At 48.5% G+C, this 21,384-nt stretch overlaps 1 protein-coding gene across 1 annotated transcript in view; it reads left to right on the forward strand.

Moving 5' to 3' along the window:
* FGFRL1 (fibroblast growth factor receptor like 1) overlaps positions 1–21,384 on the forward strand; it is a 238,093-nt gene that overhangs the window by 212,389 nt on the left and 4,320 nt on the right. The window contains 3 exon segments of the mRNA XM_038753283.1: positions 5,716–5,781; positions 13,521–13,805; positions 20,689–21,042. Of these exon segments, the coding sequence (XP_038609211.1) occupies positions 5,716–5,781; positions 13,521–13,805; positions 20,689–21,042 (705 nt within the window).

A 21,384-nucleotide genomic window follows, 5' to 3' on the forward strand; every position in this document is an offset into this window, starting at 1 on the left:
AGCAGTCATGGGTTCTAATCCTGGCTCCATCACTTGTATGCTGTGTGACCTTGGGCAAGTCACTTCATTTTTCTCTGCCTGTTACCTCAGCTGTAAAATGGGGATTGAGAATGCGAGCTCCATTTGGGACAGGGACCTGTCCAACTTGATTAACTTTTATCTACCCCAGAACAGTGCCTGGCACATAGAAAGCGCTTAACAAATGCAATCATTATTATTATTATTAGGCAGTAGATCTATTTATTGCTGTTGTTCCTTCAGGACCTTAATGGCTTTTGAGTAGGATCTTCCCAGCAGGCTGAAATCAAAGAGCCGTAGTGCATTCTCCAGGAACGAAGCCCTCATTACAATTCTCCAGGCCTGGCAGGATTATGTCACATGCCCCCTCCTTTTACTCCTCCTCTCCAGTCCCCTCCTCATCCTATTCCTCTTTCTTTCTGAATCCCCTCTCCTTCTCCCAATAGGAGTTTTCCTTAAGAATGCTCACAGAAGGAGTTTTTCTCCCTTCCCCCATCCTCACCAGAGCCCCCTTTGTTTTGAAGTGAGCTCAGGTCTCTGGCTCGAGTTCAAAGGTCGCCTTGTTTATTTATGCAAAGCTGGATCATCTGTGAAATGGGGCTTTCAAGACTGGGACATCAAAGGGTCTGGGGCAGGTTTGTCCTTGGAACAAATTAAAGCGACTTTGTGCACCGCACAGGGGGCACTGGGAGAGTGTTTTTCCTTCGCTGGCAGAGGATGAAATCCCCCCAAAGCCAGGGAAAAGCAAACTGTCCTCCAGCCAGCCTCAGGAGTTGGCATTGCCTACCTCTGGCCCCAAATCCCCACAACCCCTCATTCCCTGCCACCAGCCCCTTTCTCTAGACTATAAACTCCTGATGGGCATGGAATGTATCTGTTGTATTATTATATTGTACTTTCCCAAGCGGTGGGTACAGTGCCCTGCACAAAGTTAAGTGCTCAATAAATATGATTGACTGAGGGACTGAAGCTTTGATCCTGGGGTCTGAAGGGCTGGGGACGAATGAATACCAGGTGCCTTTTGGAGAGGAAGTGAAGAAAGGCCCCGTGTATTGATCAATAATATTGAGCTCTCCTGAGGGCTTAGCACAATACTGTGCACACAGAATAAGCACTCCCTAAGTAATCAATGGAGAATGGAGAGGGCAGGGTGAGTTCCATGAAGCATCTTGGCCTAGGAGGAAATGATCTAATCCCGGTTCTGCCACTTGCCTGCTGTGCTGTGTCATCCAACTTTTTATGCCTCGGTTTCCGCACGTACAAAACGCTATTTATTTTTTAAATGGTATTTGTTAAATGGTTATTATGAGCCAGGCGCTGTACTGAGCACTGGGGCAGATACAAGCTAATCATGGTGGGACACAGTCCTTAGCCCACATAGGCTCACTGTCTTAATAATCCCCATTTGACAAATAAGGACACTGAGGCACAGAAAAGTGAAGTGACTTGCCCAAGGTCACCCAGGAGATAAGTGGTGGAGCTGGGATAAGAACCCAGGTTCTTCTGATTCCCAGGCCTGTGTTCTATCCACTAGGTTACACCACTTTTCATCATTTCATACTTGTTCCAGTTACTCTGTGTGGGATAATGACATTGTGTGATCTTATTCTGTTGTATTTACCCCAGTGTTTGGCATATAGTAAGTGCTCAACAAATACCACAATTGTTATTTATCCTCTTGCCCAGGTCAGGAGAACCAAGGTATAACTTTCCGATCTGAGAAAGGTGGGATATGTAGTTAACCCTGAGTGAGAGAGAGAAAGAGAGAAAGTGAAAGAGAGAAAGTGACAGAGAGAAAGTAAGAGAGAGTGTGTGTGTGTGTTTGTGTGTGTGTGTGTGTGTGTGTGTGTGTGTGTGTGTGTAGAGAAGCAACATGGCCTAGTGGATAGTTCACGGTCCTGGGAGTCAGAAGGTCATGGGTTCCAATCCTGGCTCCACCACTTGTCTGCTGTGTGACCTTGGGCAACTCACTTCACTTTCTGTGCCTCAGTTACCTCATCTGTAAACTGGGGATTGAGACTGTGAGCCTCATGTGGGACAGGGACTGTGTCCAACCCAATTTGCTTGTACCCACCCCAGTTCTTAGTACAGTGCCTGGCACATAGCAAGCCCTTAACAAATACCATAACTATTATTGTGTGTGTGTGTGTGTGTGTGTGTGTGTTTGTGTGTGTAAACACGGTATACTTACTGTCTCATTTTTCTTCTGCCTGTGTGTGGTCACATTTAGACAGCTATATCATTTGCCAGAGAATAATAATGATAATGATGGCATTTGCTAAGCACTTACTATGTGCAAAGCTCTGTTCTAAGCGCTGGGGAGGATACAAGGTCATCAGATAGCCCCATGTGGGGCTCACAGTCTTAATCCCCATTTTACAGATGAGGTAATTGAGGCACAGAGAAGGTAAGTGACTTGCCCAAAGTTTCACAGCTGACAAGTGGCAGAGCCGGGATTAGAACCCATGACCTCTGACTCCCAAGCCCGGGCTCTTTCCACTGAGCCACACCAGCTAGAAGAAATGCTGGCCTTAACAGTGATAACATTTTGTGATTTCAAGGATTCTGCTCTGCCTCACAGATGTTTTGAGATATGATGAGACCATTTATCTATACAACATGCGTGTCTGTCACTGGGGCAGGGTCGAATATACACACACATCAGTTTGTGTGGATGAACTCATTCGATCCCACAGATTCAACTCCGCTGATGACACCCAAATCTACATCTCCACCCCTGTTCTCTCCCCCTCCCTCCAGCCTCGTATCTCCTCCTGCCTTCAGGACATCTCCATCTGGATGTCTGCCCGCCATCTAAAACTCAACACGTCCAAGAATGAGCTCCTTATCTTCCCTCCCAAACTCTGTCCTCTCCCTGACTTTCCTGTCTCTGTAGATGGCACTACCATCCTTCCCGTCTCACAAGCCCGCAACCTTGGTGTCATCCTCGACTCCGCTCTCTCATTCACCCCACACATCCAATCCATCACCAAAACCTGCCGGTCTCACGTCCACAACATCGCCAAGATCTGCCCTTTCCTCTCCATCCAAACCACTACCTTGCTGGTTCAGTCTCTCATCCTGTCCCACCTGGATTACTGCGTGAGCCACCTCTCTGATCTCCCATCCTCCTGTCTCTCCCCACTTCAGTCTATACTTCACTCTGCTGCCCAGATTATCTTTGTACAGAAACACTCTGGGCATGTCACTCCCCTCCTCAAAAATTTCCAGTGGTTGCCTGTCAACATTCGAATCAAGCAAAACTCTTCTCTCTTGGCTTCAAGGCTGTCCATCACCTCGACCCCTCCTACCTTACCTCCCTTCTCTCCTACAGCCCAGCGCACCCTCTGCTCCTCTGCTGCTAACCTCACTGGATCTCGTTCTCACCTGTCCTGCCATTGTCCCCTGGCCCATGTCCTTCCTCTGGCCTGGAATGCCCTCTCTCCACACATCCGCCAAACTAGCTCTCTTCCTCCCTTCAAAGCCCTACTGAGAGCTCACCTCCTCCAGGAGGCCTTCCCAGACTGAGCCCCCCACCTTTTCCTCTCCTCCTCCTCCCCTCCCCATCACCCCTCCACCGTACCCCCTTCCCCTCCCCACAGCACTTGTATATATTTGTACATATTTATTACTCTATTTTATATGTACTTATTTACTATATGTATTTTATTAATGATGTGTATATAGCTATACTTCTATTTATTCTGATGCTATTGACACCTATCTACTTGTTTTGTTTCGTTGTCTGTATCCTTCTTCTAGACTGTGAGCCCGTTGTTGGGTAGGGACCATCTCTATATGTTGCCGATCTGTACTTCCTAAGTGCTTAGTACAGTGCTCTGCACACAGTAAGCACTCAGTAAATACAATTGAATTGAATGAATGAATTATCCCTCTCCTGCCTGTGCTCGAGACCTGCAATGGTAAGAAGAAGCAGAAGGACAGACGTTTGACCACAGTGGCACCCTCAGAGTTTTGTTTCTGTGCTAGCTGACTATAGGGTGACCTAGATCAATTAATCAATGGTACTTATTGATTGCTTACTATATCCAGCGCACTGTACTAAGAGCTTGGGAGAGTATAGTACAGCAGAATTAGTGGACATGTTCCCTGCCTATAGCGAGCTGCGGAAGAAGTTTCTCCCAAATCAACCCAAGCTTATCAATCAATCAGTGGCATTTATCGATTGATTAATTAATTCATTCATTCAATCATATTTATTGAGCACTTACTGTGTGCAGAGCACTGTACTAAGCGCTTGGGAAGTACAAGTTGGCAACATATAGAGACAGTCCCTACCCAACAACGGGCTCACAGTCTACGAGGGGGAGACAGACAACAAAACAAAGAGCACTGTACTAAGCACTTGGAATCAATCAATCAATCAATCGATCGTATTTATTGAGCGCTTACTGTGTGCAGAGCACTGTACTAAGTGCTTGGGAAGTACAAGTTGGCAACATATAGAAACAGTCCCTACCCAACAGTAGGCTCACAGTCTAGAAGGGGGAGACAGAGAACGAAACCAAACATATTAACAAAATAAAATAAATAGAATAGATATGTACAAGTAAAATAAATAGAGTAATAAATATATACAAACATATATACATATGTACAGGTGCTGTGGGGAAGGGAAGGACGTAAGACGGTGGGGATGGAGAGGGGGACGAGGGGGAGAGGAAGGAGGGGGACTTCCTTGTTGTTATTGTTATTGTACTTGGAAGAATACAATATGACAGAGTTGGTAGAATGTTTCCTCCCACGACAATCTCCAGGGATGTCCAGGATGCCACTTGGCAGAGGTGTGCCCAGGGCCAGACCCAAGGGAAAGCACAGAAACACTTCCTGCCTCCTGTCTCTCCCCTCTCCAGTCCATACTTTCCTCTGCTGCCCGGATTATTTTTATGAAATACCATTCAGTCCAAGTCTCCCCGCTTCTCAAAAACCTCCATTGGTTGCCCATCAAACCGAACTTCCTTATCATCGGCTTTAAGGTGCTCAATCAGCTCTGCCCCTCCTACCTTACCTCACTAATTCTCCCCTAGAACTGAGCCCACCCACTTCCCTCCTCTAACACCAAACTATTCTCTATACCTCAATCTCATCTGCCTTGCCACTGACTCCTCACCCTCCTTAAAGCCTGGAACTCCCTCCGGCTTCGTATCTGACAGACCACCACTCTTCCCACCATCAAAGCCCTGCTAAAAAATCACATCTTCTCCAAGAAGCCTTCGCTGACCACATCCTCATTTCCCTACCCTGTTCGCCCCCCTCCTCTGCTTTGCCTGTGCTCTTGGCACATATCATTTTAAGTGCGAACAAATGTACTCCTTAACTTGACAGTCAGTTGGTCAATTGTATTTATTGAGTGCTTACTATGTGCAGAACAATATACTAAGCGCTGACCGAGTCTCATGCCACACCCGTGGCTTTTAGGGCCATTGTTGTCTGTCTCCCCCTTTCAAGACTGTGAGCCCGTTATTGGTAGGGATTATCTCTATTTGTTGCTGAATTGTACTTTCCAAGCTCTTAGTACAGTGCTCTGCACACAGTAAGTGCTCAATAAATACGATTGAATTAATGAATTAATGAATTTCTCCACAGTCCCGGGACTTACTGAAGCCAGCTCGCCTCATGCCAACTAGCTGATGAGAAATGCCTCAGCCGACCTTGTCTTTCTATCTCCCTCTGTAGATGACTCCAGCTCGGTAAAGGAGAGCCAAGTGCCGGATGATGAAGACCAAGCGGGCAAGCAGTGGGGTAAGAATTTTTAGATTAGGAGGGTTCAAAGTCATCCTCCTCCCACTAGGCCCATGGATACTCTCCATGGATATAGTCGTCCAGTGTGCATATGTGCCTATGTCATATGAGAACTAGACTGCCAGTCATGTGTATGTATGGAAAAAGCGAGATCCACAGTTCTGCAAAAAGGCTGATATCAATCGATCGGTTGTATCTGCTGAGCACTTACTGCATGCAAAGCACTTTACTAAGCACTTGGCAGAGTATATCAGAGTTGGTAGGCCCATTCTTCACCTGCAATGAGCTTATAGTCTAGAGTCCAGACATCATTAAGCATGATGTCATGCTTAATGTTTCATCATGTGTTGTCATACTTAAATGTTTGTAGTGCCTTTTTGCCTTCTTGTCTCTTGTTCCTCATGAAGCTCTTGCTCTGAGTCACCTCTTTTGGATGGCAGGGCACCATGCTAGTATGATCTCAGCATCTGACTCCCAGTTTTCAATATTGCATACAACTTTATGTTGTCCGTAAAATGCTTCCTCTACCCTCCTTAACTCAAGAATTATTATCCACGGAGATAATGTATGTGCTATGTAAAGCACACTTCTGAATTGCTGGATTGCTGGAAGTGAATGGGGCCAGCAACAATGATGGCTAACTAATAACAGTAATTGTATCTGTTAAGCGGTTATTATGTGCCAGACACTAAGCTCTGCGGTGGATACCAGCAAATCAGGTTGGACACAGTCCCTGTCCAACAGCCTCGGTCCGCATTTAACAGATGAGGTAACAGGCATAGTGAAATGAAGTGGCTTGTCCAAGTTCACACAGCAGACAAGTGGCAGAGCCTGTCTCAGAACCCAGGTCCTTCTGACACCCAGACTTGTGCTGTATCTACTGGGCCACACAGCTTCTCTTCACAGCTTGTTCCCTGTGTTGTGTGGTTCTCCTCTGCAGATGACTCTCCGTCACCCCAGCCGTCATGGCTTTTACAGAAGTTGGGCGACGCTCACATGAGCAAACATTCCTGCATTCCCTGGATTCAGTCAGCTTCTCAATCCTCTTAGTGAAGCAAAACAAAAATTGAATCTAGGGGCATAGAAGCCCTTCCCCTCCCCCTCCCCCCGGAGGTGCTTTAGCTCAATGCTCTAAATTAGGCTTTTCTGGGACCACTTTTATTTTCTTCTGCTAATGCAATTTGGCAGGAGCCTCTGGGTTTAATTTCTCTGCTTGTCGTTATCAAAAGTGGAGAGGGACAGAGGGGTGGGGAGTGAGAAAAGAGAATCCGTATAACTGCTTTAATTCAGGCTGTTAAGCTGGGCATCAAAATGAAGCAGGGTGGCCTGGTGGATAGAGCACAGGCCTAGGAATCAAGAGATCTGGGTTCTAATTATGACTCCACTACTTGTCCGCTGGGGAACCTTGGGCCAGTAACTTAACTTCTTGGTGTCTCAGTCACCTCATCTGTAAAGTGAGGATTCAAAACCTATTTGCTCTCCCCCATAGACCATGAATCCTTTGTGGGACAAGGGCTGTGTCCAATATGCTTACAGTCCTTTAGACTGTAAGCTCTTTGTGGGCAGGGAATGTGTCTGTTACATTCTTATACTCTCCCAATCGCTTTGTACAGTGCTATGCACACAGTAAGCACTCAAATACAATTGACTACTGTGCTCTGCACATAGTAAGTGTTGAATAAATACCACTGATTGATTGACTGATTATAGAGTATCTACCTGAGTTCTGGGCACATAATAAACACTTAGAAGATATGACAATTACCATTGTTATAAAGGTAATGATTTTCATCTCTCCAGTTTATGAGTTTAATCAGTGGTATTTATTGAGTGCTTACTGTGTGCAGAGCACTGTACAAAGTTCTGGGAGAGTACAATATAATAGAGTTGCTATTATTAGTCGCCTCTCTGTCCTCCAGGATTTGATAATGTGTTCGACCCACTCCCCGGAAGTCTCCCCTCCTCCTGGTAGCTTTGTTCATGCTTGGAATTAAATACTCGTCGCCTGTTAACAAAATCCACTCCAACCACGCTCCTCTGCAAACTTGGCTCTTACTCCCCCTCTGGGAAGTATCACATATTCAGTGGGTTAGTTATCCAGAAAACTTAGGCTAAGGTTTGGGGAGAAAATCTTGTTGTCTGTTGTCTTATGCTATCGAGTCGTATCTGACCTATAGCGACGCCATGGATGCATCTCTCCCAGAACTCCCCACTTCCATCTGCAATCGTTCTGGCAGTGTATCCATAGAGTTTTCTTGGTAAAAATACGAAAGTGCTTTACCATTGCCTCCTTCAGTGCAGTAAACAAGTCTCTGCCCTCAACTCTTTCCCATAACGCTGTGGCCCAGCACAGGTGAGTTTTGACTTGTAGGAGATTGCCTTCCACTTGCTAGCCACTGGCCAAGCTAGGAATGGATTGGGTAGGCCTCTGCTTGGCTCTGCCTCCTGTAGTGGAGACTGGTAGAGTACTGGAAACTCTCCAGGTGTGACTCTGAGAGGGCGGAGAAGATCTAGAAATGCCTAAGCAAGACAGGCTGATTAGTGAATTTGTTTCTAGGGTCTGTGAGTGCAGATGTTTTTTTTGGAATTGATCTCTTCCATTTCCCCAAGGTTGGAAATAACCGATTAATAGTCAGCCCCCAAAGTTCAAAGAAAACTGATTAATAGTGCGAGTAATGAAGACCTGATATTCATCCCAGTCTCAGCCTCACAGCCTTTACATCCATATCGTTATCTGCAAACTCTTTTCCCTTATCGGTAATTTCTATCAATCTCTGTCTTCCCCTCTAATCTGTAAACTCCTTGTGGGCAGGGAATGTGTCTACCAACTCTGTGGCATTGTATTCTTTGAAGTGCTTAGTTCAGTGCTCTCTACTACACTGCCCTGCCCCTCCCACCTTACCTTGCTAATACTCCCCTATAAGCCACCCACACACTTCCCACCTCTAACACTATTCACTGTACCTCAATCTCATCTGCCTTTCCACTGACTCTTCACCCTCCCTCAAGCCTGGAACTCCCTCCTGCTTCATATCTGACAGACCACCACTCTCCCCACCATCAAAACCCTGCTAAAAATCACATCTCCTCTAAGAAGTCTTCGCTGACCACAACCTCATTTCCCTATCCCTGTTCGCCCCCCTCCTCTGTGTTGCTAATGCTCTTGGCACGTACCATTTTAACTGGACAAAAGTGCTCCTTAACTTGTCAGTCAGTCAATCGTATTTACTGAGTGCTTACGGTGTGCAGAGCACTGTACTAAACGCTGTCTGAGTCACATGCCACTGAGTTGGCATGTGACTGATTAATTGATTGATTCCTTGATAATAATAGAATTTACTAAGCACTTATTGTGTGCAAATCACTGGGAAAGGTGGGATTAGATATGGACCCTGTCCCTCAAGGGGCTCAAATCTAATGATCACCCCTTAAACATAGAGAGAGCTCATAACTGAGAAGCAGTGTGGCTTGTGGCTACAACACAAGCCTGGGAGTCAAAAGGACCTGGACTCCAGTCCCGGCTCTGCCACTTGTCGGCTGAGTGACCTCGAGCAAGTTACTTCACTTCTCTGTGCCTCAGTTACCTCATCTGCAAAATGAGGTTTAAGACTAAGCCCCATGTGGGACAGGGGCTGTGTCCAACCAGATTATCTTGCATCTACCCCAGCACTTAGTACAATGCTTGGCACATACTAAGTGCTTAACAAATGCCACAGTTACTATTAGTAATTATCAGCCTCCCAAACTGGGATATTTTTTGCCTTTTCTTTCTTCCCTCTCTTTCTCTCTGGGTCTGTTTGGACTCTCTTTCTCTCCATCTCTCTCTCTCCCCTCCATTTCCCTCTCCCTCTCTCTCCCCCCACTTTCCCTCTCCCTCTCTCTCCCTGTCTTTGTCTCCCTTTTGTCCTCTTTTGTTATAGCCACCACCCTGAAGCTGAGCTTAGCCTTTTGTTAAGGGAGCATTTCGAGACGGGATATGGTATCACCGTATTCCCTATGGGTCGGAGAAGCTTTTGAGGCCTCAATAATACCCAAACGGCCTGAAAACACTCTGAAAGGTATCGCTTTACCTGTGGATCCCTCTGCTCTCATTGGACTGTCACACAGTCCAGGTGCTCAACTCATTGCTTTGAACAAGGAGAGTTTGAGGGTCAGGGGAGGGAGGGAAGTGGGGTGGTATAGTATATCATTTGCTGCTGAGTAGTTTGTGTTGCCTGAACATCAGCCTCTGGGTCTGGAGGGAGCTGGGGATTTGGGTTCCTGTAGTTAGATCTCTTTCCTCAAGGTCTGCCCACAAAGCACCAGGGTCACCTTATGCAACCCCAAAGCCAGTGTGGCCAGTTCCCCCGGAAATGCCAGAATGGAGGCCCATGTTGTAAAACGTCGAATGTGAGGTAACAGCCCTGGGGGACTGTCTGGGGCCTTTACCTCAGGAGACCACCCCTGTGGGGTGCGTTAATTCTGGGGCTCCCTCCTAGACTCCTCAAGGAGGAGGGGAAGCAGCATGGCCTGGTGGATGAGGGAATGAGGAGGTCCAGAGAAGTCAAATGACCACAGCAGGCAAGTGGGTAGAGCCAGGATTAAAACCCAGGCTGTACACTTCACTCCTCTAATACCAATCTTCTCACTGTACCTCGATCTCGTCTATCTAGCCACCAAACTCTCACCCATGTCCTACCTCTGCCCTGGAACACCCTCTCTCTTCATATCTGACAGACAATTACTCTTCTCTCCTTTAGAGCTTTACTGAAGGCACATCTCCTTCAAGAGGCCTTCCCTAAGCCCTCCTTTCCTCTTCTCCCACTCCCTGCTTCATCGCCTTGATTTCTCCCTTTATTGATCCCCACTCCCAGTCACACAGCACTTATGTACATATCTGTAATTTTATTTATTTCCATTAAGGTCTGTCTCCCCCTCTAGACTGTAAGCCTAGACTGTGGGCAGGGCACACGTCTATTATATTATTGTATTGTACTCTTCCAAGTGCTTAGTACTGTGCTGCACCCATGGTAAGGGCTCAAAAAATATGATTAACTGACTGACAGGTCTCCTGACTCAGGCCTATGCTCTTTCCACTGGGCCAGACTACTTCTCATCCCCCTTGCAGAGTCTGGAGGGGAGGTGCCAGAACTAACTCGCCCCAAAGGGGCAGTCACCAGTGACAAAGCTGGCCTCGGACGGTCCCCGTCCATCGCTGTTACCTCATAACCAATATTTCACAACAGGGGCCTCACTTCCAACCTCTTCCTGTCTATGAGCTCCTCCACTAGACTGTCAGTGAGGGCAGGGATCTTGCCGACCAAGTCTGTTGTATTCAATCATCAATCATTCAATTGTATTTACTGAGTGCTTACTTTTTTATGGTACTTGTTTAGTGCTTATTATGTGCCAGGCATTGTTAGATACAAGGTAATCAAGTTGGGCACAGTCCATAACCCACATGGGGCTCGCAATCTTAATCCCCATTTTATAGTTGAGGCAACTGAGGCACAGAGAAATGAAGTGACTTGCCCTATTCACACAGCAGACAAGTGGCAGAGCCGGGATTAGAACCCAGGTCATTTCGACTCCTGGGTCCGTCCTCTATCCATTAGGCAGGTTTCTGTATCCAGAGCACTGTACTAAGCACTAGGGAGAGTATGATGTAACAGTATAACAGACACATTCCCTGCCCACAATGAGATTACAGTCTCGGGGGGGACTACTCTTCCAAGTTTTAAGTACAGAGCTTTGCACACAGTAAGCACTCAATAAATACCAGTAATTGATTGACTGATTGATTGATTGGGTGTGGGAGAGATTTTGGGAGGTCTCTTGTTCCACTTTCCCCTTCTGGGTAGACTGACCTCCCCATGAACACCACCAGGCTGGCGAGTTTCTGGCTGTCCTGAGCATGATTATGTCCTGAGCCAGATATGATCATTCTGCTAATTCTCCCCAGATTGGGTTGATTGATTGATACACTCATTCAATGGTATTTATTGAGGACTTACTGTGTGCAGAGCACTGTACTAAGCACTTGGAAAGTAAAATTTGACAATAAAGGGAGACAATCACTGCCCCACTGGACATGCAGTCTAGAAGGGGGAAGACAAATTTGTTCCCAATACCTGACCAAGTGGAAAGAATATGGGCCTGAGAGTCAGAGGACCTGAGTTCTAACACCGACCCTGCCAAATGCCTGCTGCGTGACCTTGGGCAAGTCACTTAACTTCTCTGAGCCTCAGTTTCCTCAATTGTAAAATGGAGACTAAGTACCTGTTTTCCATCCTGTTAACACTGGGAGTACAATTTGGGACAGGGACTTTGACCCACTTGAGTAACTTATATCTACCCATTGCTTAGAACAGAGCTTGGCACATAGTAAGCGCTTAATAAACACTATATATAACTAAGGCATTTTTTAAGCATTTACTATATCTTATATATACTATAAATATATTCCTTAGCCCTGCTTGGCCACTGGAGGACAGACTGGGCCTCAAATGCCCTTCTTGCTTCATCATTGTCTAATAACACAATCCACAAAGGCTCAGAGGGATTTGAGCCAGGCTGTAGACAGGAATTGAGGCTCTAATGTGACAAAAGCAGCCTAGAGGGAAATGCTGAAGGAACAGAATGATTATGATAATTACAGTACCGCAGGGCCCTTGGGCCCTCTGTCCCCCAACTCTCCCCTGACCCTGTCATCAAAATGGGAAAGAAAGGAATCCTGGATGCAGCCATGTTCCCATGAATCACTGTCCGGCCTTACTGAGGAGAAGTGAACCAAGGCTTGTTGGGGTAGTTCGGAGGCCAGGGTTGGGGTTATGGCTGGTGGGGGAGATGGGGTGAGATAGGCTGATGGAGTGTAACCTCTTCATTGAGCGGGTGTCCTAAAGGCTGGATGGCCTGCCAGGCAGGACCAGTGTCTGAACTGCAGGTCAGAGGCGAGGAGCTTGGGGGTTAGGGCTTCAGGGGCTCTGAGGTGAGGAGCTGAAGGGAGAGAAGCTGAGAGGAGAGAAGCTCAGGGAGAGAAGCTCACGGGTGAGGAGCTCAGTGGCAAGGAGCTCAAGATGGTCCACATGTTCCGGGAGGTTCCAGAGTGCTGGGTCACTGAGGTTAGGGGTCACTGCCTGGAAATGGGGGCTCCAGAGGGAGCAGCCACACCCTCCCCAAAGCCTTTCCGGCCCAACTCACCCAGTTCCAGCCCTTTCACTCTCTCTCTCCAGTGACTCCAACTCAGTCTTTCCTTCTTCTCCCTTCCTCCCATATGCCAATCTCAGATAACAGCCTTACTCCTTACAGGTAGGGATTGTGTCTGCTTTCTATATTGTACTCTCCCAGATGCTCTGAACAGCGCTCTGTGAAGAGTAAATGCTCAGTAGATGCCACTGATTGATGGATAGTTTCCCTGTCTGCTTCTTTTAGGCCCATTCTCTAGTCTTCCCCAGGGCTCTGTTTCCAGGAGCCTCTTCCTTCCCAGAAGCCTCTGCTTCCAAGGAGTCTCAGCCTAAAAGATGCAGACTGACCATCAATTCAGCATTCAATGGTATTTAATGAGCACTTAGTATATGCAGAGCACTGTACTAAGTGCCTGGGAGAACACAACAGAAGTAGCAGACATATCCTCTGCCCATAATGAGCGTCCCTCAAAAGACTGTGGGTAGGGAGGGTACTACAGGTGGGTGAGCAATACAGGACACTTCCCCACTCCGGCCCAGGACCATAGACTGACTGTGAGTTTTCTCCCCTCACAGCCCGGCCCCGGTTCACACAGCCTGCCAAAATGCGTCGGCGAGTCATCGCGCGGCCGGTGGGGAGCTCGATCCGCCTCAAGTGCGTGGCCAGCGGGAACCCTCGGCCCGACATCACCTGGCTGAAGGACAGCCGGCCTCTGTCACCACCAGAGACCGGGGACAACAGGAAGAAGAAGTGGACCCTGAACCTGAAGAACCTGAAGCCCGAGGACAGTGGGAAATACACCTGTCGCGTCTCCAACAGGGTCGGAGAGATCAACGCCACGTACAAAGTTGAAGTGATCCGTAAGTGCTCATGCTGGGGGAGACCAGGGCCAGGGGAGGGGATCAGGGCATCACTGCTTCAGAGTTGCCCCAGCCCTCTAATTGGCTGGGGAACTCTGGAGGTCAATCTAAATACGATTGAATGAATGAATGAAAGGCTGATGCCATAATGATAATCATAATTGTGGTTTTTGTTAAGCACTTACTATGGGCCAGACACTGTACTAAACGCTGGGGTGGATACAAGCAAATGGGGTTGGACACAGTCCCTGTCCCACCCTGGGACTCGCAGTCTCAATCCCTATTTTACAGATGAGGGAACTGAGGCATAGAGAAGTGAAGTAACTTGCCCAAGACTTCACAGGAGACCAGTGGCGGAGCCAGGATTAGAACCCATGACCTTCTGACTGCCAGGACCGTGCTCTGTCCACTGGGCTGCCTTGAGTGCTTAATAAATGCCATCATTATTATTATATCTGAGGCCGGGGTGGGAATGGGCACAGCATCTGCCCCGCCAGAAGGGCTAGAATGTCGACGTTGCCCCATCCACTCAGACTTCCAGACTTCTCTGCTCCCCCAGGACAATCAGCCCCGTTCCAGAGTCCACCCTGGGATTTCAAAGTGGCAACGTCAGGGGTCGGGGAAGACCATGTGGGGCCTTGGTGAGGTTTTCCAGTGTCCTGGCTCAGTGCCATTCATTGATTCATTCAATCGTATTTATTGAGCATTTACTGTGTGCAAAGCACTGTACTACATGCTTGGGAGAGTACAATGTAACAATAACCAGACACATTCCTGGCCCACATCGGAACATTCTTTGAGGCCTGCAGAGGGGAAAGATTTAAAGCAGAAAGAAGCTGAAGACAGATTTTAATCCTACCATGCTATAATAATAACAGTTAGCGGCGATAATTGTTCAGGACTTACTCTGTGCCAAACACTGGGCTAAGCACTGGTGTAGCCACAGGATAAGCAGATCAGACACAGTCCCTTTTTTCCATGGGTCTCACCACCTAAGAACGAGGGAGAACAGGTGTTAGATCCCCATTTTGAAGATTTTTATGGTATTTTTAGTGGTACTTTTTAAGCGCTTACTATATGCCAGACATTGTTCCAAGTGCTGGGGTAGATAGAAGCTAATGAGGTTGAACACAGTCCATGTCCCTCCTGGAGCTCACAGTCTTAATCCTCACCTGTAAGATGAGGCCCAGAGAAGTGAAGTGACTTTTCCAAGGTCCACGAACAAAAAAGAAGCAGAGGCAGGATTAGAACCTGCATCTTCTGAACTCCCAGGCCCGGGATCTTTCTTCTAGGCCTCACTGCATCTGGTGTCTAACATAGAGTAAAGGTGGAGTCAAGACAGGCCTTCTCTTTTGAAACTCTCAGGATGGGAGTAAGGGGAATGGGTTGAAGAGTTCACTGCACTCCAGACAATGTTTTAGCCAATTTTGAACCTCTTCCCCCCCCAAGAGGTCATAAAATAGTCCCTTTGCAAAGCATTTTGAGCTGTTTTCTATCGTAGGTCATGAAGTTTTACAGTTCAAGGGTGAGAGCTAACAGTCCTTTCAAGCTTGTGTTTGGAGAAGCAGCGTGGCTCAGTGGAGAGAGCCCGGGCTCGGGAGTCAGAGGGCATGGGTTCTAATCCCGGCTCCACCACTTGTCAGCTGTGTGACTTCGGGCATGTCACTTAATAATAATAATAATAATGGCATTTATTAAGCGCTTACTATGTGCAAAGCACTGTTCTAAGCACTGGGGTAGATACAAGGTAATTAAGTTGTCCCACATGAGGCTCACAGACTTAATCCCCATTTTACAGATGAGGTAACTGAGGCCCAGAGAAGTCAAGTGGCTTGCCCAAAGTCACACAGCTGACAAGTGGCGGAGCCGGGATTCGAACCCATGAGCTCTGACTCCAAAGCCCGGGCTCTTTCCACTGAGCCACGCTGCTTAACTTCTCTGGGCCTCAGTTCCCTCATCTGTAAAATGGGGATGAAGACTGTGAACCCCACGTGGACAACCTTGATTACCTTGTATCCCCCCCCAGCGCTTAGAACAGTGCTTGGCACATAGTAAGCGCTTAACAAATACCAACATTATTATAAAGCCAGCCTCTACAACCAGCAAGGCACTGACCAACTGGTCAGTAGAGAGGCAGGACCTCACAATGGCTTTCCCAGAGTCACCTTCATCCTCTCGGTCTTCCCATCTCAGCCGCTCCAAGATTTGGGCCACTGGGGCACTGTTCGTGACCTCCCAGCCATGCGTAGCACTCTGGTCTGGAAATCCGAGCCTGGCTCCTTCCATTCCCTGGGGGTGCTGGGCGATTTGGAGTGCCCTGTTTCTCTCTCTGTCCAGGTCATTTCCCAGAAGGGAATCTCGGGAAGGAGAAGGGGATGGCAGGGTCTTGGGGTATGGTGATGGCATAGAGGAGCCCTGGAAGCAAAAGAATGGTGAAGTTGTCTATCAGGAAACCTTTTTGCCTGGTGAGGAAGGGAGAGAGAGAGAGAGAGAGAGAGAGAGAGAGCAACTCTGATCCAGCCACTTGGTCCATCCATAAGCAAATGGGGCAAAGCTCCGCGGAGTCAATATCCTGAAGGAAGCAGCCCAGCTCTGGCAGATGGGAAGCAACTAGATAATCCTGTTGGACTTTCTTCCTCTTGATTCCTTCAAGCCTTACTCTGGGTCATACTGAAGGCAGGGAAACCCCCCCTGGCCTTGGGGTTCTAACTCAGCTCCAGCAGGTCCCCAAAGCCTTCCTAAGGTGAGCAGAATCACAATTAAGGTATAAGGGCCATTCTTGCAGGCCACTGATGCCTCTTGTTCAGAAGGCAGCATATACTACATGATCCCAACACCCCCCCCCCCAAACCACCCCCATAATCTCCTGATCCCCCCCGACACCTTTCCCCTTAGGTCCTAGCCCGTTGGGGTACGGTATAGGCCTTGGAGATGACATGCTTCAAAGTTGATCATCATCATCAAATGCATTCAAGTTGTTTCCAATCCCATACCCATGTGAAAATCCTCATAATAATGATGGTACTTGTTAAGTACTTAGTATGTGTCATGCATTGTTCAAAGCACTGGTGTAACTACAAGCTAATGAGATTGGACACAGTCCCTGTCCCGCATGGGGCTCGCTGTCTTAATCCCCATTTTACCAATGAGGTAACAGAGAGGTGAAGTGACTTACCCAAGGTCACACAGCAGGTAAGCGGTGGAGCCGGGATTAGAACCCAGGTCTTTTTGTCTCCTGACAGACTGACAGGCCTGTGCTCTATCCTCTATGTCTTGCTCATTTCAAGATAATGTACTCATCTCTGATAACTTTCTGCCCCGCAAATAACCAGAATTCAAAGCACATGTGGCAAGTTTGTCTGCTCGGGAGACAAGGACCCATTGACCATCTGGGCTGGATAAAGATGCAGCTGTGTGCAGACACAAACACATGTGTTTCTGCTCAAACAGGGGGGCAGAGACAGGGAAATGAATCAAACCTCATCCTCGGGTCCAATGTGACATTTTCACTTCATCGGAGCCATACAGGACCAAGGGCAGAGCGTAGAGCAGGAATGTTAATTAGAAGGAAACCAGATGTGAACATTAAGGGCATGAAGTGATTTTTTTAGGCATCCTCTTGTTGTAATGCGGGGGCCAGGCTTGGTGGGAGGCTTTCTTCGATTTCCTCCCTTAAGCCTTTTCCTGAGCTACTGGGCCAGAGGCTTGCATCTCCATGTGGGCGTTTCGGGCTATGAGCAGCATGAGCTATGAGCTTTTAGACTATGAGTCCACTGTTGGGTAGGGACTGTCTCTATATGTTGCCAATTTGTACTTCCCAAGCACTTAGTACAGTGCTCTGCACACAGTAAGCACTCAATAAATATGATTGATGATGATGATGATGATGATGAGAAGGACCATGGCCCAGCGGAAAGAGCTGGGAGTCAGAGAACCTGGGTTCTTATCCCGGATCTGCCACTTATCTGCTGGGTGACCTTGGGCAAGTCACTTCAATTCTAGACCGTAAGGTCGTTGTGGGCAGGGAAAGTGTCCATTATACAGTTTTGCTGTATTCTCCCAGGCATTTAGTACAGTGCTCTGCACACAGTATGCGCTCAATCAATGCGATCGACTGACTGACTTCTCTGGGCCTCAGTTTCCTCATGTGTAAAATGAGGATGAACTCCCACTCTCTCCTACCTAGACTGTGAGCCCCCTGTAGGAAAGGGATTGTGCCCAAACTGATAGCCATGTAGCTACCCTAGTGCTTAGCAAAATGCTTAGAACAGTGCATATAAAAGGTGCTTAACCATAATAGCAATACCATAGTTACACATGGTATGTGCTTAAAAATTACCATCATTATTATTATTACGAGCTAGGCTTGGGGCATCATTCTGGAGTTGTTCACATGGACCCCCCAACACTCTCTGTTTGTCCCGACAAACTCTCTGTGGACACAACCTTGGGCTTGCCTTTGACCCCATGGTTCTTGGGGTAACTTGGACCCAACCCCACCCCATCCCATGGAGCTGGAAAGGGACAGGGTGGAGCAAGATGACCGCTGAGCCTCTCGACCCCTGAGGCAGGAGGGAGGAGGTGGCGAAGAGGCCATGGCTGCCCTTCTGTCTGCAGGCACGACTAGGGGTTGGGGCGAACAGGACACGGGTGTGGGCAGTTGCTCTCAGCCCTGGAGTGGGGGATGTTGGGGGTGGGACAGGGACTGGAGCTTTAGGCCCTGAGCGTCCACCAGCGAATCCATACTGCCTCTGTCACCTAGCGCAAAGAGAGCATGGGACTGAAAGGACCTGGTTTCTAATCCCAGCTCCTCCCCTTAATAATAATAACAATAATGACGATGGCATTAATTAAATTCTTACTATGTGCAAAGCACTGTTCTAAGAGCTGGGGAGGTTACAAGATGATCAGGTTGTCCCACAGGGGGCTCACAATCTTCATCCCCATTTTACAGATGAGGTAACTAAGGCCCAGAGAAGTGAAGTGACTTGCCCAAAGTCACGCAGCTGACAACTGGCAGAGCCGGGATTTGAACCCATGACCTCTGACTCCAAAGCCCATGCCCTTTCCACTGAGCCACGCTGCTTCCCTTGTCTGCCGTGTGACCACGGGCAAGTCACTTCACTTCTCCGGGCCTCAGTTACCTCATCTGTAAAACAGGGATTCAATCCTACTCCCTTCTACTTAGACAGTGGGCCCTATGGGGACAAGGACTGTATCCAACCTGATTAACTTGTATCTACCCCAGTGCTTAGAATGTAATGAGCACTTAACAAGTGTCATAATCATGATAATAATAATAATAATTATTATTATTGTTGTTATGAGGACCAAGCTGCAGCTCAGGTGCCGGTAGATAGTGGGGCGGCCGCAGCCCCCGAATGGAGGGTCCTGGGCAAAAGTGACAGGTCCCAAGGGGCCGTGGGTTCACCTTGCCCCCACTGCAGAGGCCCCCAGAGCTCCCACCCGCTCCTCCCCATTGCCTGCCAGTCCCGGGGGCTACCTGGGTGGGGGGCACAGCTTGTACCCAAGCCCACTCCCACCCGATCCAGGGGACAAGGGAGGACCAGCAGGGAGGCCAGCCCCCCTCCTTTACTGTATCTTTTGTTTTCTCTTCACCCCTTTCTCCTTTCCTCTCCTTCTCCCACCTCTATTGGCCCCCACTTTTCCTCTTCTCATTTTTTCATTCAATCGTGTTTATTGAGCACTGTGTGCAGAACACTGTACTAAGCACTTGGAAAGTTCAGTTCGGTAACAGAGACAATCGCTACCCAACAATGGGCTCACGCCCTCTCTGTGCCTCCCCTATCCCCCTAAACCCCACCCCATGGAACTGCACCCCCACACTCACAATGAAAAGCTGGTGTTAGCATCAGGACAGACTCCCAGCAGCAACAATTGTGTTCCTGCTATGGAGGGATATGTCCCTGGGAACTTTTGGGGTCTCACTCTATGTATCTGTATGTGCTGCGGGGGCAGTTGGAGTGTTGTTTCCTTCTCCCTCCCTCCCATCCTCACCCACCTCTCAGCACAAGGAAGTTTGGCATGGCCTTTCGTTGGGTCCTCTCAGCCAGGGTGCTGTATTTTTTTTTATGGCATTTGTTAAGCATTTACTGTGTTCCAGGCACTGTATTAAATGCTGGGGTAGATACAAGCTAATCAGGTTGGACACAGTCCATGTCCCACATGAGGCTCAGAGTAGTAATCCCCATGTTACCGATGAGGTATCTGAGGCACAGAGAAGCAAAATGACTTGCCCATGGTCACAAAGCAGATACGCGATGGAGCTGGGATAAGAGCTGGGAGGGGGCTCAGACCACGGACCGGTCTAGATCTCCCAGGAGGCAGGTAGGACGTTTTCAAATTCCCCACTGCACAGATGGGAATGCTGAGGCCGCAGATGCTCAGCAGCATGGGCTAGTGGCTAGAGCATGAGCCTGGGAGTCAGAAGGTCATGGGTTCTAATTCTGGCTCCGCCGCTTGTCTGCTGTGTGACTTTGGGCAAGTCATTCATTCAGTCGTACTTACTGAGTGCTTACTGTGTGCAAAGCACTGTACTAAGCACTTGGGAGAGTGCAATATAACAGCAAACACATTTCATACCCAGAGTGAAGTCATTTCACATCTCTAAAATGGGGATTAAGACAGGGACTATGTCCAACCCAGTTTGCTTGCATCCTCCCTGCCCCAACCCCAGAGCTCAATACAGTGCCTGGCACATAGTAAGTGCTTAAAAAATGCCTCAATAATAATAATAATTATTATTATGAGGCCTCCCAAGCTCCCAGACCAGGGCTCCCTTCCCAATCGACGGGGTCTTCGGGTCCCCGGGCCTCCCCCCAGAGCACCCAGGCCAAATAGCCATGCCCGGCTTCTCTTCCAGAGCGGACGCGGTCCAAGCCCGTCCTCACGGGAACCCACCCGGTGAACACGACGGTGGATTACGGCGGGACCACCTCATTCCAGTGCAAGGTGCGCAGCGACGTGAAGCCGGTCATCCAGTGGCTGAAGCGGGTGGAGTACGGCTCGGAGGGCAAGTACAACTCCACCATCGACGTGGGCGGCCAGAAGTTCGTCGTCCTCCCCACCGGCGAAGTCTGGTCCCGCCCCGACGGCTCCTACCTCAACAAGCTGATGATCGCTCGGGCCCGCGAGGAAGACGCCGGCATGTACATCTGCCTCGGAGCCAACACCATGGGCTACAGCTTCCGCAGTGCCTTCCTCACCGTGCTTCCTGGTGAGGCGGGGGGCCAGGGGGATAGGCGGGAGGATGTGGGTTCTAGGCCCCTGCCCCCCTATAGAAACCCTATATAAGATAGGGACCTCCTCGGAAGGTGCACAGCGACAAGGTGAACGACAAGATTTGGTTAATAATTGTGGTATTTGTTAAGTGCTTACTATGTGCCAGTCATTAGCGTGGCTCAGTGGCAAGAGCCCGGGCTTTGGAGTCAGAGGTCATGGATTCAAATCACTGCTCCGCCAATTGTCAGCTGTGTGACCTGGGCAAGTCACTTCACTTCCCTGGGCCTCAGTTCCCTCATTTGTAAAATGGGGATTAAGACTGTGAGCCCCATGTGGG

This window comes from Tachyglossus aculeatus, chromosome 10, assembly GCF_015852505.1.
Source record: "Tachyglossus aculeatus isolate mTacAcu1 chromosome 10, mTacAcu1.pri, whole genome shotgun sequence".
NCBI lineage: Eukaryota > Metazoa > Chordata > Mammalia > Monotremata > Tachyglossidae > Tachyglossus > Tachyglossus aculeatus.